The sequence below is a fragment of the Sciurus carolinensis genome, chromosome 3 (genome assembly GCF_902686445.1).
Source record: "Sciurus carolinensis chromosome 3, mSciCar1.2, whole genome shotgun sequence".
In the NCBI taxonomy this organism is placed as follows: Eukaryota; Metazoa; Chordata; class Mammalia; order Rodentia; family Sciuridae; genus Sciurus; species Sciurus carolinensis.
Window position 1 is genome coordinate 10670287 of NC_062215.1, and position 16168 is coordinate 10686454.

The 16168-nt window shown below is 38.7% G+C and overlaps 1 protein-coding gene across 4 annotated transcripts in view; it reads left to right on the forward strand.

Moving 5' to 3' along the window:
- Positions 1-6121: 6121 nt before the first annotated feature.
- Positions 6122-16168, forward strand: part of Abca5 (ATP binding cassette subfamily A member 5) — a 71544-nt gene continuing 61497 nt past the window's right edge. For 2 of the 4 annotated variants that reach the window (XR_007107670.1, XM_047544259.1), the window contains exons 1-3: positions 6122-6334; positions 11539-11609; positions 15844-15960. Coding sequence is in view for 3 of the 4 variants with exons in the window: in XM_047544259.1 (XP_047400215.1) it covers positions 15859-15960 (102 nt within the window). In the remaining variant the exon portion in view is untranslated. Of the gene's footprint in view, positions 6335-9131; positions 9288-11538; positions 11610-15843; positions 15961-16168 lie in introns of all 4 variants that reach the window. The other 2 variants (XM_047544258.1, XM_047544257.1) reach the window with 2 other exon arrangements.

Genomic DNA, 16168 nt, shown 5'->3' on the forward strand with positions numbered 1-16168 from the left:
GCGGTTCCTAGGATTAGGATATGGACATTTTGGTTTGATCAATTTTCTGCCTATTCTAGGGAAATAGTGAGCTTTAAGGCAAACAATGGCAAGGAATGAGAAGAAAGAGGCAAGGTGAAGATAGTATTTTCAAATGGAAGTTACAGGTGTAATTGCCTGCTGCTGGTGATGAATTATTAATTCCACTAATCTTGGCAGACACTAAAACGTCTGCACATGTTTTCAACGTGGAGAAACTAGAATTTTTCCTATCTTGGCATATTTTAGTTTGGTTCCTAGTGACCACCGAACTAATGATGTATTCTAGAATTTTAATTTTCTCTTCTAAAGTTTTCAGTGTCTTTTAACCATTTTTTAAAAGCAAGTGATCCATTGTCTTTTTCATTTTTACAGTTTCTCAGACTTACCAGCCATGGGTCTTAGGTTACCTGTGTACCTTCAGACAGCTGGGTGGTGTAATTTGTGCCTGGAAACACGAACTTATTTGAAACAGATATGTTTTCCCTTACTACCTCCTCATCTGTCTCGAGTTTCGGTTCACTTTCTATGTTGTTTTACCTTTACTAATTTAAAGTTCATTTTCTTTTTCCAAAGTAGGAAAGAAAACAGAAATTGAGTCATGTCTTTCCTTATCCTTTATCTTATGCTCTTAGGTAAACTGTTAACTTCGTGTTGATAAAAACCCATGCAGGCTTACTTCTCTCTGCCTTCTTATCTATTGTCCACTCTAATTAAGCCCATCTCCTCAACTTTTCCTCTTGAAGCAAATCTTGCTTTCACTGTTTTCTCTACAGCATTTCACAAATTGTACCATATAATTTAACAAACAAATATAATCTCCATTGTTTGATGCTTTGTTTTTGTTTTGAGATGGAGTCTTGCTATATTGTTCAGGCTAGTCTCAAACTTATGGGTTCAAGAGATCTTCCTGTCTCAGCCTCCTGGATGTTGGAACTACTGGCGTGTGCTACCATGCCCAGCTTGTTGCTTTTAGATACTATTGTTTGGGTTCTCAGAATAATCATTGATTTCTTTTCCTTTTTTTTTTTTTTTTTGTTTTTTCTTTCTCTGTTTACCTGGAAAGTCAGAGTTCTTACTAAGCAAGAATATCAGATACTTGATAGATATTTGTTGGGTGGTTGACTTGTTTATTTATTTATTTTTTGGTACTGGAAATTGATCCCAGGGGTGCTTAACCACCTAGCCACAACCCCAGTCCCCTTTTATTTTTTATTTAGAGACAGGGTCTCACCAAGTTGCTTAAGGCCTTGCTAAATTGCTGAGGCTGGCTTTGAACTTACAATCCTCCTGAGCCCCTGGGATTACAGAGCCCAGGGGGTGTTTGAGTTTTAAATATTAAATTTGGCTTTACATTTTTCAAATATCAGCCTCCTCGACTAATTTTTCTGTTTGGAGAAACACAAGGGATCATATACTTGAAAGTCTTTTTGTTGCAATATAAACAATGGTAATAATAATAATATTTGTAATAGCAATGACAATCAAACTAGAGTTATGATCAGAAGTCATTCCCTTCTCCACCCCACCAAACCTTCACTCATCATTAAACATTCCCTAAGCTATTTAATTACGATTTCAGCCACATTTGCTTTTGTGGTAGTTTGGAATTCTAGTGTTAAAGGTGCTTGATTCCCTTTTTACTTTGTCAACCAAGTCTGTAGTTCTTTATGTTGCCTCTGTCTAGACCAAGGTACCAATTTGAAATTCTTTGAAATTATACCTACTTTAATGAAGCCCTGAATTTAGAAACATGACTTTTCTTGGCACTTTTCTTTGCTTATAGAAATGGTGTTTAAAAACAAATAATAATAATGTTTAATCCTGCCACATTTGGAGTACATAATTTTCAGTATATTTTAGTCATGGGAAATAATGTACCAAGAACATGAGAAAAAAGTTACTATAATGACTTAGTAACTTTGCCCTTAATTTTGGCAAAAATGGCCTAGCAAATTCATTTGGTGTTTAGCAAGAAAAAAAAAAAAAGTAGAATCCATTGTTTACCTGTGGGAGTTAAGGTTGCAGTTTGGTGTTTAAGGTAACAAGATTTATTCTCTTTCTCCATATTAAATTCTGTCAAAATTCCAGTTCACTGTTAATTTTGCACAGTGAGGCAACTTGTTAAATCTCAAGCTACAACTTCTATGATCTATGTATTCCCATGCTATTTATTTGTCTAAAAGATTTACTAATGAGATGTGGGGATTTGGGTTGCCACCATGACAACCAAGCAGGAAGGCGTGTTTCTATTTCCTAGATACAGAAAACCAGAAAGGAACATCTTCTCTCCAGCTGCTTATTTAGCACTAAACCTGGTAGGTATGGAAATTTAGATGGAGAGTATGTGTCTAACTTGTTTACAAGATATCAGCAGTCTGATAACACAAGTCTGATATCTTTTCAAAGAGACAATAAAATATGACATGGCCCATGTATTATTTGGTAGTATTTTTAAATTAAAAGGTCTTTTGTATTTTTTCTTTACTATTCTTACAACCTGATTACTGTCATAATGTTGACAATAAGAAGAATTTAACATCTTCTATGACTAGGTAGATTTTGTGGAGTGAGTAGTGAAATTTTGTGGGGATAATACTGGTAATATTTGCATACTCTTTCTTGTATATACTTTATCTCATTAATAGTATTATCAGTGCTTACTGTATACTGTGATGCATAAGTCCTGGGAATTAAATTTGTATATGGAAAAGCTCAGGTTATTTACAATTTAATTGGAGAGATAGCACATAAGTAAAGCGATATAAACAGGATGGTAGCATGTGAGTAGATGAGAAGAGAGTGAGATCATTTGATCAGGGATGATAATTTAGAGAAGAATTATATTTTGGTCATTTCATCTTGAAGCAAGGTGAAGTTTAAGAAGATAGAATGAATGAGAGAGAACTCCTAGACTCAAGAAATGGTCTTGCCTCAACCTCCTGAGTGCTGGGACTGCTCAGCTTGATGCTGTTAATTACTATCATTTGATCGCTCAGAAAAAATATTGAGTTCTTCATGTATCCTAGAGATTAATGCTTTATCTGTGGTGCATGTGGTAAAGATGTTCTCCCAATCTGTAGGCTCTCTCTTCACATTATTGTTTCTTTTGCTGAGAAGAAACTTTTTAGTTTGAGTCCATCTCGTTTATTGATTCTTGATTTAACTTCTTATGCCTTAGGGGTCTTGTTAAGGAAGTCAGATCCTAGGCTGACATGGTGAAGATTTGGGCCTACTGTTTTTTTCTAGTAGTCACAGGGACTTTCTTCTAGTGCCCAGGTCTTTGATTCACTGTAAGTTGAGTTGTGCAGGCGAGAGATAAAGGTTTAATTTCTTTTTTTTTTTTTTTTTTTTTTTTTTTTTGCGGTGCTGGGGATCGAACCCAGGGCTTTGTGTTTGCAAGGCAAGCACTCTACCAACTGAACTATCTTCCCAGCCCTTAATTTCATTTTGTTAGATGTGACTTCCCATTTTTCCCAGCACCATTTGTTGAATAAGCTATCTTTTCTCCAGTGAATGATTTAGGCACCTTTGTCTACTACGAGATACCTGTATTTATGTAGGTTTGTCTCTGTGTCTTCTATTCTGTACCATCGGTCTATGTGCCAATACCAAGTTGTCTTTATTACCATAGCATATGCACCTCAGAAAAAGCACTAATCTCTAGGATATATAAAGAACTCAAAAAACTTAACACCAAAAAACCAAATAACACAATCAATAAATGGGCTAAGGAATTGAACAGACACTTCACAGAAGAAGATATACAATCAATCAACAAATATATGAAAAAATGCTCAACATCTCTAGAAATTAGAGAAATGCAAATTCAAACAACTCTAAGATTTCATCTCACTCCAATCAGAATGGCAATTATAAAGAATACAAGCAACAATAAATGTTGGTGAGGATGTGGGGAAAAGGTACACTCATACATTGCTGGTGGGAATGTAAAATGGTGCAACCATTATGGAAGGCAGTATGGAGAGTCCTCAGAAAACTTGGAATAGAAACACCTTTTGACCCAGTTATCCCACTTTTCAGTTTGTACCCAAAGGGCTTAAAATCAGCATACTATGGTGACACAGCCACATCAATGTTTATAGCAGCTCAACTAAAAAAAGGAGCCAGCACAGATGCCCTTCAACAGATGAATGGATAAAGAAAATGTATATATACTCAGCTTTAAAGAAGAATGAAATTCTGGCATTTGTTAGTTAAACAGGCACAATTAGAGAATCATTCATGCTAAGTGAAATAAGCCAAACCCAAAAACCAATGGCAGAATGTTTTCTCTGGTATGTGGACGTTAAATCACAATGAGGGGGGTGGATAGGGAAGAATAGAGTTACTTTATATTCGGTAGAGGGAAGCGAAGGGAGGGGAAGGGGTATGGGGGTAGGAATGATAGTAGAGTGAAAGAGACATTATTACCATGTACATATATGACTGTGATCCTACAATAATCAGAAAAGTGAGAGATTACACTTCATTTATGTATGAGCTATCAAAATGTATAAATGCATTTTACTGACAGGTACAACTAATTAGAACAAATTAAAAAATTAAAAAAGAAAAGTTATTGCTTTATCTTTTTAAAAACGCTTTTTTTGGTTCACATGGAAAGTTGGAGTTATTTTTAAGCAAGAATACTAGACACTTGATAAACACTTGTTGGGTGGCTGAGTTTTAAAGATCAAATTTGGCTTTACATTCTTCAGATATCAATCTCCTTGACTAATTTTTCTGTTTGGAGAAACACAAGGGATCAAATACTTGAAATTCTTTTTGTTGCAATCTAAACAATAGTAGCAATAAAAATATTAGTAGCAGCAATGAAAATCAGACTAAAATTGCCATCCGAAGTCACTCCTAAGTCTCTGAGGGAATAAGTAACTCAGGGAACCACTGTCTGGAACAGTGGTTGAAATGATGAGTAGATTTCAGAATTTAGACCAAGTTAAGCCTACTAGTGAGAAGTACCATTGGAGAGTTGGGGGAATTCAGTTACATTTTTTACTTATTTTATCTTTGACCTATGTTTATTTACTTGCCCAAATATCCTAGGCCATTGAGAATGCATTCTTCTGAATTTGTAACAAAAATGTCTTAGATGTTTCGAAGAGAGACAGAATATATCATATTTTGAGAAAAATATGTCATCATTTATCTTGGCCTCTTTGAATTTTCTATTTAATACATATTGGGTAAGATAAGTGAAATAATCTTGACTCCTTGATATATATATAAATTTGGAAAGCAGAATGAACGTTGAGATTTGGTTTAGACTTAAGAAGCAGAAAAAGGAAGATAACACATACGTAGACAGAGATTCACTGCATTTGAAGTCTTGGAAAATAACTACAATGAAGTATGGGCAAGAAAATAGAAAATATGTAATGCTGATGTTCTAAACTTTCCTTTTCCCCGCAAAAACTTTGACCACCATTCAAGCCACTTTAGGTAATGAAACTCCAATCAGCAGACTGCATTTTTAGCAAAAATAAGCGTGGGATGCAATCTCCGACAGATGCCACACTCGGGTCCTTTGGGAAAATCAAAATCTGCAACATTCCCAGACGTTGATGAGGGCCCTTCAGGTACTAAACGCATCCTCAGTGTCCGCATGCCCTACGTTACTCCCGGGAAGGCAGGAGCTATGGAAATGAGGATGCCCAGGCGGAAGGCAGGAGCGGCTTCAAGGGACACAAAAGCACAGTCCCTGAAGAAAAGGTCAGAGATAAGAAAGGATCCCTACACTAGAGTTGATCAGGGAGGAGGATGTGAGGGCGGAGGACCAAGGTCACCCGCTAGGAGGCGGCTGGGCTGCGACTCAAATCCAAGCCCTGACTTGGAGCGCGTTGTTTTTGCGGGCGGAGATCCGCCAGCGCTCGGCACAGGCGCGGACCTCCAGAGAGCTAATCAGGAGGCCGGGCCCGCGGGGATCCTGCACCTGCGAACGGGTGCGGGCACTAGCGGCGGCGGCGGCGCGCCCCGCTGGCCCCGCCCCTCTGGGCCCCGCCCCCAGGTGCCCTGCGTACGCCGGGAGCGCGCCCGTCGGCCCCGGCTCGCCCCCTTCGAACCCCGCCCTCAGGTGCGTCCAGCCGGAGGCGGGGCGTGGCTTGGGCGCCGCGAGAGCCCCACGCGGGCGCGCGGCCCGCCCGGCCTGCGCCGGGGCGCGCGGGGCCGAGCGGCGGGGGGCGCGCTCTCGCAGCCGCGGCCGCGCCCTCTCACACATTTCCGAGCTCCGTCACTCGCGCGGTCTCCACGGACCGAGCGTGTCGGGGCCTGAGGGCGCTGCGGCTGCGGCCCTGAGGTGAGGAGTGGGCCGAGGGCCCCGGCGCTGTAGGCCTGTCGGGGAGAGCGGCACGCGGGGTCCGGGGGGCGCAGTGCGGAGGGCCGGCGGGGTGAGGGCTGGGCTCGGGGTCCGAGGAGCGGGGTGCGGCGGGCAGGGGCGGCCAGCGGAGGGACGCCGCGGCCCTCCCGCAGGTCCGAGCGAGCGCGGCTGGCCTGCGTGGCGGGTCCGTGGAGCTCCCGGGACGCGGGCGTGCGGACGCCGGGTGGGATCCCGGGACCACCGCGACGCCGCAGTTGGCGGGCCGCGGCCGTGTCCCTCCTCGGACCGCCTTCGGGGAGCAGCAGAAATGTCGAAGTCGGCGTCGCTCCCGGGCGCCGGTAACCAGCCCTCGCGGTTCCTGGCGGGGCGGGGGGCGCGCGTGCGGAGAGGAGTTTGCGTGAGAAAATGCGCTGCTGCCCTGCACGGTGCGGGTGGGGTGAGCCCCGGGACCCCGAAACGCATGGGACGGCTGCGGGCGCGACGCGTCTCGGCCGACGGCAGGGCCAGCGGCTGCGGGCCGGGCCGGGCTGGGGACGCGCCGCCGCGCAGGCAGGGCTTCCCCGGGGCGCCCCGGGCTTGCGCTCGCGCTTTGGAAAGCAATTCTGTAGAAACCAAACGCGTTTCCTTGCAGGTGAGGACTTTCTAAGGGGAGCAAAGGAGTATTTGTTGCACTCCAGCTACCGGACAGGCTCAGGGTTACCCGGCTTGGTCCTGACAGCAGCTCTGTGAGGTTGGAGGTGTTTATACCAGTGGCGCAGATGGGGGAAATCGGTCTGCAAGAAACTGCTTGAGGTCCTAGCTAGTAAAAAAGGTGGGGGAGCCTCAGCTCCATCTAATTTAGGGATGCCTGACTCCTAATTCTGGTGCTTTATTTATTTACTGTATTTTATATCTGTCCAGAGATCAGTATTATTTATTTTTAGGGAAAACACTATAGGAAAGAACATTATTAGGGCAGCTAGGACTTTGGGAGTATTTTTGCATTAAAATCAGATTAAAGCGGTGTTAATCTTTGAATGTTTGCAGTTTAAGTGCATGTGCTGTTGAAGGTGTAAGACTTCCAAGGGGATCTAATAGGAGGAAGTTGTACATTCAGGGTGAGACCAAACTTATTAGTAAGTTACAAACTTGTGGTGTCATTTCTATTCCACATACTGTTCTTCGTGTCAAGAATACCAAGATAAATACAATTAATTTATAATCTCTGTCCTTGAGTTTGAGTGATTATATAAGAGTTTCATAATATTCTACTAGATCATAATCTCTATGAGTGGGTGAATTAATAGTATTAAAAATAGTTTTAAGCACAAGCTTTTAGGAACTTATATAAGAAAATATAAAAATTATAAAAATATGAAATACATTATGTTGTTATATAATATATAAGAAAAGTTATGAGATGACCATTGCATTGTTAATTTCCTTCAAAAAGGAACACGTAAAATTTACATTAAATCTTATCAACAGTCTTATTTTCACACTACCTTCTGTAAATTTTAAAACATTAGAGAAGAAAGCATTTATAGCTTACCTCCTGTTAAGTTAAAGGACTTATTTTGTAAATTGAGAAGCTAGTAGTGTAGCAGGCCTGTTAAGTTAAATGGCTTATTTTATAAATTGAGAAGCCAGTAATGTAACTGGGTAGGAATTTCTTTCAAGTCATGTGCCAGATAGCTTCTTAACCTCTCCTTCCAAGAAATAAATCTTAATTGAAAAGTTGCTAATACCAGATTGCATTTAAACTTTTGGTTTAGAGTTCTAATGAAAAGTCTTCACTTTAGGGTGAGATGACACATTGTTAAGATGTACGATATTCCTTCAGGTACAGATGTAGGTTAAGTGGATAGAAATAATAGTGAGAGATTTTAGAAAATTGCTTTTGATTGCTTCTGTTTTCTCAATGTAGTAGGGGTCAAAGTTACAATCTGAGAATAATGCCACCTATAGAAGTTTAGGAGGTTTGAAGCTTAGGCTAGTGAATGGATGAGTGAAATATGATTTCAAGGAAATTAAACCATTACCCTTAGGTGTAAAAGTACAACAGAAGACATAGAGGGTACTAGCTGTGGGTGCACAAAATAAGGGCGTCTCATTTTGCATCCCCAATTACAATCTATTTCCAGTGTCTGTCTTTATAATGTCATCAAGGGCAAACACCAGTTCCATTTGCCCCATTTCATTTTGCCTTATGCCTCTGCCATATTGCAGGTATCTCTGTTCTTTACATAAGTCAATCCCTTTGGGAAATCTAGATTTTCCATGTTTTTTTCTCTGCCTGGAAATTCTGTTTCACTCTTTTCTAAATATTATCTGTCTGCAAAGTCATGACAGTGTATCACTTTTTTTGCCCTAAAATGTTCAATACACAAGTCTCTTATTAAATGTTAAATGAATATGCCACTCTTCTCATTTCTTCTCCTTCTCTCTTCTTTAAACTACAATAGGAAGTAGCAAACTTTTTTGGTTAAGAATGAGGTAGTACAAATTTTAGCTTTTGCAGACTGTATTGTGTCTGTCTTAGTAATTTACTTCTGCTCTTGTAGCACAAATAGCCATAGATAATACATAAATGAAGGATCATGGTATATTCCAATAAGGTTGTATTTATAGATACTGAAATTTGTATTTCATATCACATTCGCCTGTCACCAGGTAGTGTTATTCTCTGACTTTTTCCAACTGTTTAAATGGTAGAAACACTGTTAACTCATGGGTTGTACAAACCAGGTTGTGGGCTGGGTTTAATCCCTGTCCCCTCCTCTATCTTAATTTGCAGGCCCTTGAGCTACAAGGACTCTGAGGAAGTCTTGATAAAGAAATGTTTAATGAGAAAATGTTGGTTACAATATTACCTTTGGTGATAGAGAAGCAAATACAAACAAGACAGTCTTTTTCATTAAGGAGCTTATAGACAAGTTCAAGATTAAGACATGTAAGTGAATACTTACATGGGGATACAGTATGGTAACTGCAATTTTATGTACTGTATATAGAGGTAGAACAAAGGAATGGTAATCAACTCTGCTTGGGTGGACCAGAAGTGACAGTCATCTTTTGAAGGTAGAGAACATATTTTGAGCTAAGAGCCTTTCTGAGGCTTTTTTAAGGATGGTAAGAAGGCTATTGACCACATCTCTTACGAAGATGAATCTGAACATAAGGATAACTCAGTTTCTTGGTTTTATGGGCTATATAATCTTGATTTTTTCCTCATAGAAGTAAACAGTTTTTAAAAATTAGGTCTGTACATGTAAATATAAATTAAAATTTCAATATCTTACCTACTATGTAACAAAATGGGATTGTTTATTCTAAAAATATTTAGTGTCTCTTCAGTGCTGTGTTGTGATTTATTAACTAAAAATATTTGACAGAAATATGGTAACATCAAGTAAGTGATGGATTTTTTTTTTTAAATGTTGCTTTTAACAGGCCAGAACTAATGATGGGAATGTCTTAGTTTTTTAAAAATCAAAACTATGTATTTTCAAATTTCTTTTGTTATTTTATTTCCAAGTTCTTTAATTTTTCCTTAATTGCTTTGCTCTTTTTTTTTTATGAATGTGATACTCTATTACTCCTTTGTAGATATTAGTTATACTGTTTTAATGTACAGTAGTGATCAATATGTATAATTACTTGCCTTCTTCCAGGCATCATTTTGGGTTTTACATGTTCTTTTAGTCATTTTAACAACCCAGAGAAGTGGGTACTGTTATTACTCTATGTTACAGATGAGAAAACTGAGGCACAAAAAAGTTAAATAACTTGTCCAAGGTCTCACAGCTATTAAGTGGTAGAGGCAGGATTCATGTTTAGTCAGTTTGGCTCCAGAAATCATACACTCTTTTCTTTCTTTCTTTCTTTCTTTCTTTCTTTCTTTCTTTCTTTCTTTCTTTCTTTCTTTCTTTCTCTCTCTCTCTCTCTCTCTTTCTCTCTCTCTTTCTTTCTTTTTCTTTCTTTCTCTCTCTCTCTTTCTTTCTTTCCTTTCTCTTTCTCTTCTTTTTTCTTTTTCTTTTCACTGTTGGGATGGAATCCAGGATTCTCTACCACTGAGCTACACTGCCAACCCTTTTCTCAAATTTTTTTCATTTTGAGACAGGATATCACTAAATTGCCAAGATTGGCCTCAAATTTGCAATACTGCTACCTTAACTTCCTGAATCTCTGGTATTACAGGTGTGTACCACTGGTCCTGGCCAAAAGTCATATTCTTAACCATTATACTGTACCATTTCAAGCATTACCATTAGTTCCCGTATTTGTTGACTTTGGTGCCTCTTATATTGGTTAAGATGCTTTTGGTTGCAAGAAGTAGAATCTGATTCTAGAAAGCTTAGTGAAAATGAAAATGTACTGGGGAGATAATAGGGCATTTCACATGCTCAAAGGAAGAAAAATCATATTTTGAGCATAGTATTGCCCCTCAGGAAAAAGTTTAGTAGCAGAATGTATGTTTTCTTCAGTATTCTTATCAATGTAACTAATTTTCCATCTTGCCAGAGGAAACTAACCATTGTAGCTCAAGAGTAGTGGTGGAAGTGGAGAGGGAGCAGTGGGTGGTGTGTGTTTTGGGGTGGTGTATGGGGAGTCCAGTTTAATTCCAGACAAGACCATCGGCAACTCATCCTCAAGTTCTGGGACAGTTCTCAAAGAAGGAAAAATATTGTGACTCCATCACCTATTCTATGAGGGATCTGTTACCTAAACATGAAAATTTAAGCATTTAGCATTCAATTTGAATGAATAATTCAGTAGTATCTACTAAATCAATATGTTTTGGCAGTCAACTTGAGAATGTTCATGCTGTATTGATTAGTGTTTCTGTGTTTTGTAGCAAATCATGTTTGAATGTGGATTTTCTTCCTTCTGTTTTTTTTTTTTTTTGGCCTAGAGGTGATTATCAGTCCATTCTTGACTGCTGACTGCTTTTGTTTTATTTTTAATTTCCTCATTTAATATTTTTATAATGTCTAGTTCTTGAGTCACATTTTTATTACATGGTATATGTTGAAAAATAGAAAAATGTACAAAGACAGCAATAGTTATCTATAATTCCATCGTTAATTTAAAAAGTATCTTTCTAGTCTTTTGTGCACATAAAGAAGCCAAATTTGATTGTAATATTTACTTTTTTAGAGACGAAAAGCTGTCTCTAAAAAGTTGCTTGCTTTTTTATCTAGGTAGAGCGAGCCAACAAGATTGGAACAGATTGTCCCTGTTTTGGAGAGGAATCATCAGTGACGTCCATTAGGTAGGTTAATATAAAACAAAGAAGTAGAAATTGCTGTGGAAGAAGGTTTTACAGGACCTTTTTGTTTCTCCCCCATGGTGCCCTTATAACACCTGTGGTATGCGGAGATGCTGGATTACTGGGGCGGGCAACTTAGAATAGGGACCATGGAGATTATAGTTAGGACTCTAGCCACTCTCTTCTGAATCAACCTGTGATGAATTGAGATAGCTCCAAAAGAGGTCCATGGGCAAAAAGTTCCAAGGGCCTTCAGACAGGCTAAACACACCCCAGAAAAGGGACACTGGTCCTTGATAGGATAGGGATTTAGATCATAAAGTTTTGTTTTTTTAAAATGTTTTTTTGAGGTGAAATTTATTTTTACCACTCGTGTAAAACCCCTCACCCATTGAGTCATTTCTCCCTGTTTTCTTCTTCCCCCAGCTGCTGGCAACCACCAGTCTGCATTTTGTTTCTGTGGATTTTTATGTTCTAGAAATTTCATAGAAATGGAATCATAATATTTGATTTTTTTTGCATCTGACCTCTTAATATAATATTTTGGAGGTTCATTTACATTACAGCATATATCAGTACTTCATTCCTTGGTGACTGAATAATATTTAATCATGTATATGTGTCACAAGTTTTTATTTTTTCTTTTTTGCTATTGAGGATTGAACCCAAGGACTCTAACACTGAACCACATTGCCAGTCCTTTCTATTTTTTATTTTGAGATAGGGTCTCTCTAATTTTCTCATGGCCTTGCTAAGTTGCTGAGGTTAGCCTCTCAATTGTCATCCTCCTGCCTCAGCCTCCCAAGTTGTTGGGATTACAGGCATGTGCTACCATGCCCAACTTATATATCACAATTCATCCAATTATCTGTTGATAAGTATTTGGACCATTTCTACCTTTTGGCTAATATGTATTGTGCTCCTATGAACATGTGTGAATATGTACTGCTTTGAATTCCTGTTTTCAGTTCTTTCGAATATTTACCTAGGACTGAACTTGTGGTCTCAGGGTAATTCCCTGTTTAACTTTTTAAGGAACTGCCAAGCTGTCTGAGTGTGTATTTCAGTTTTCTATAATTTCTTATGGGAAATCTACTCTCATTCAAATCATTATTCTTTTATAGTTATGCTGCATCATTCTCTGACTGCTCTCAAGACTTGCGCTTGTCTTTAATTTTGAGCAGTTTGAGTATAACACGTATGTACATGGATTTTCTCCAGTTGACCTTTTTGAGATTCACCAAACTCCTTGAAACCTGCAGTTTTATATCTCTTGCCAAATTTGGGACATTTTCAGACATTAATTCTTTAATTTTTTTTTAGCATTATTATTTTTTCTGTCCTTCTGTAACTGATCATATGAAATTTAGATTTTTTTTTTTTTGTTGTCTCATTGTTCTCTGATGGTTTGTTAATTTTTAAAAAATCTTTTATTCTCTTTGATGTTCAGATTGGGCCCTCCCTTCTCCCAGATCACTCCCCTACCCTCCTTTGCTTTCCCTGTTTCCCTTCACTTGTCTCTCTCTTTTTGAGGAATGGAGAATTGAACTTGCTTGCTAGGCAAGTGCTATACCACTTAACTACTTCTCCAGCTCTTCTTTAATTTAATTTTGAGACAGGGTTGCCCAGGCTGGCCTTCAGCTTGCCCTGCCTCACCCTCCTGAGTGGCTGGGATTACAGCGTGTGCCATGGCATCCGACTTCCAAGTGGGAGTTTTTTTATTGATCAGTTTTTAAGTTCACTGATATTTTTTTAATCTCCATTCTGCTTTTGAACCCACCCCATGAGTTTTATTATTTGTTATTGTGTTTTCTGTTCTAAAATTTCTATTGGTTCTGCTTTGTGTTTTATTTCTTTCTTGAGATTTTCTATTTTTCAAGAGTACTTACCATTGCTTACTGAAGCACTTGTTAGTTACTTATATAGTTTTTATCAGCTATTTCAAAATCCGCATCATTTTGACATTGGCATCTGTTATTTTTCTTATAGTTGTTCTTATATACTTGCATCATTTGCCAGGAAATTTTAAATTTGCTTGAACTCTTGGTTTTAATCCTATTGCCTTTGGCACAATGTGTTCTTGTACTGTTTATCAGAAAAATCAGAAAAACGCACACCTGGGATGGGAACAAGGCTCTTTATCCTTTTTTTTTTTGTTTTGATTTTATTAGTACTTTATAGTTTCATTAGCTCATTATACATAAAAGTGGGGTTCAATGTGACATTCGTAAATGCATGTAACATACTGTGCTCCATTTCAGTCTTGTACGTCTTCATTGCCTCCCCTCCTCCTTTCCCTTGGTCCCCTTCCTCTGCTCTGTTGGTTATCTTTCTCTTTATTCATTTTTTAAATTTGTGTATTATAGTTATACATAAAATTGGAATACATTGTGATACCTTTATACATACACATAACATAATTTAGTCAACATGATTCCCCATTTCTTCCCCTTTTCCTCCCTTCCTCTCTCCAAACCTCTTAATCTCCCTTCTAGTTTTGGGTTCCCCCAACTTTTTTTTTAATCCCCCTTTTTTTTTTCCTCTAGCTTCCATATATGAGAGAAAACTCTGGCCCTAGACTTTCTGAGTCTGACTTTCTTCAGTTCCATCCATTTACCAGAAAATGACATAATTTCATTTTTCTTTATGACTGAGTTGAATTCATTGTGTATATATACCATGTTTCTTCATCCATTTGTCTAATAACAGACACCTACACAAGTTCCATAACTTGACTTTTGTTTATTGTGCTGCTGTAGTGTTGGTATGCATGTATCACTATAGTATGCTGATTTGGGATAAATAACGAGGAGCGGAGTAGCTGGGTCATATGGTTGTTCCTTTCCCAGTCTTTAGAGAAATCTCTATAGATTTACCAAGTTTTAATCCAACCAACAATGTATGACTGTACCTTTTTTTAGTGACTATTTATGCTTGCATTTGCCCCTTATCACCTGAAGTTGTACCTTGTCATCTGGTTAAGTCCCTAATATTATTTTCAGAACAGGACAGACAGACCATTGTCCTGTCTCAGTGCTTTTGATTTTAGTGACTTAGTCTGTTCTACTGATCACATAGTCTCAGAAGGCTGAGCTGACCTCCTGACCTCCCAACCTTCTGACTCCTGGTGTTAATTCAGTGTCCTTGAAGACTGGCCTACTTTTTAATTCCTAGTTTTTTGATGTGTCTTAACCCTGTAAAACTGAGAACTAGGTTGGCCCTGAGAGATTTGACTTTCTTAATCTTAAAGCGGTCCTGTTTTTTTTTTTTTTTTTCTCCCTTCCGCCCCCATTGGGTGGAGTTCTCTGACTGTCTCACTGTGGAGAATGTTGATAGTTTCTCTTAGTAGCTGTCAACCCAGGTGGGTTCAGGTATTAAGTCTCCACCCACATTCTTTGAACTCTGGTTGTTATTTCAGTTTGGTTTTTGGAAACTTTTGCAGTGTGGTTTGGATCTGACCTCTGTGCCTGATCTGTGTCAGTTCAGTTCCTCCAGACTGTTAACACATTTAGGATGAGAACCACATACACCCAACTTGGGAGTTAATCAAGGAGGTAATACACAACTGTTTTGGGTGCTTTGTTTAGTTTCTCTTTTTATGTGACCTCCCTTCTATTTTTTTCCTTTGTAGCTTCTCTTTGCATCCTGCAGCCATAAAGCCTTATTGTGCCACACATTTCTGCAACTGTAACTACTACATCTAGAAAAGAATGGGAATTGCCCCAGCTCTCTGGGAGCCATAGTTGCACTGAGTGGAGAGGAACGATCGATCCACTGCTTCAATTTTAGCACATTAGCTTTCATTACTGCAGTCTGGCACTGCTACCGTGGAATTACTTGGGGATGGGACACATGCAAAGGCAGAAAAGAAAAAAGACCTCGGTATTTCTGCTTTCTCTTTGGTAGTTGAGGTTAACTTTTCCCATTCCTCCTTCTGGAGCTCTATGTCGTAGTGCCATTTTGAGGGGTTCTAAGGGGAAAAAGTGGTAAACTCCTGCTGGTTTGGTGCTGTTTCAATTTCTGGGCTTTCCCCTTGTTTCATGTACTATGATTTGCTTTTGACCATCCTCAAAATTGCTGCTTCATGTATTCTGTTCAAATAGGAGAGACAACTTAAAGTATGCCTAATTTCATCTTATTGTGACTGAAACACTATCTGTTTTTGCCATTAAAAATGACTTGAGCTTTACTGTGTGGTTCTAAGATTCGCTTTTTTGTTTGTTTTCCCTGTTAATAGGCTAGTCCAGAAAACATGGCCACTGCAATTAGGGAGGTAGGGGTTTGGAGACAGACCAGAACACTTCTATTGAAGAATTACCTAATTAAATGTAGGACTAAAAAAAGTAGTGTTCAGGTAAGTTAAAATATTCTTTCTTATGTCTTGTTGCAGTTTATTTTGTTTTTATATATTCTATTTTTAAGAGATAATTTTGCTGGATACATTTTTATTATAATTTATTTCTTTTGCTCTCTTCATTTGCTTGCAAAGCAAAAGTCATAAGAGAAAAACTGAATTACCTAGTGCTCCTTAATATTAAACATTATTATTCAATTTGATTTCA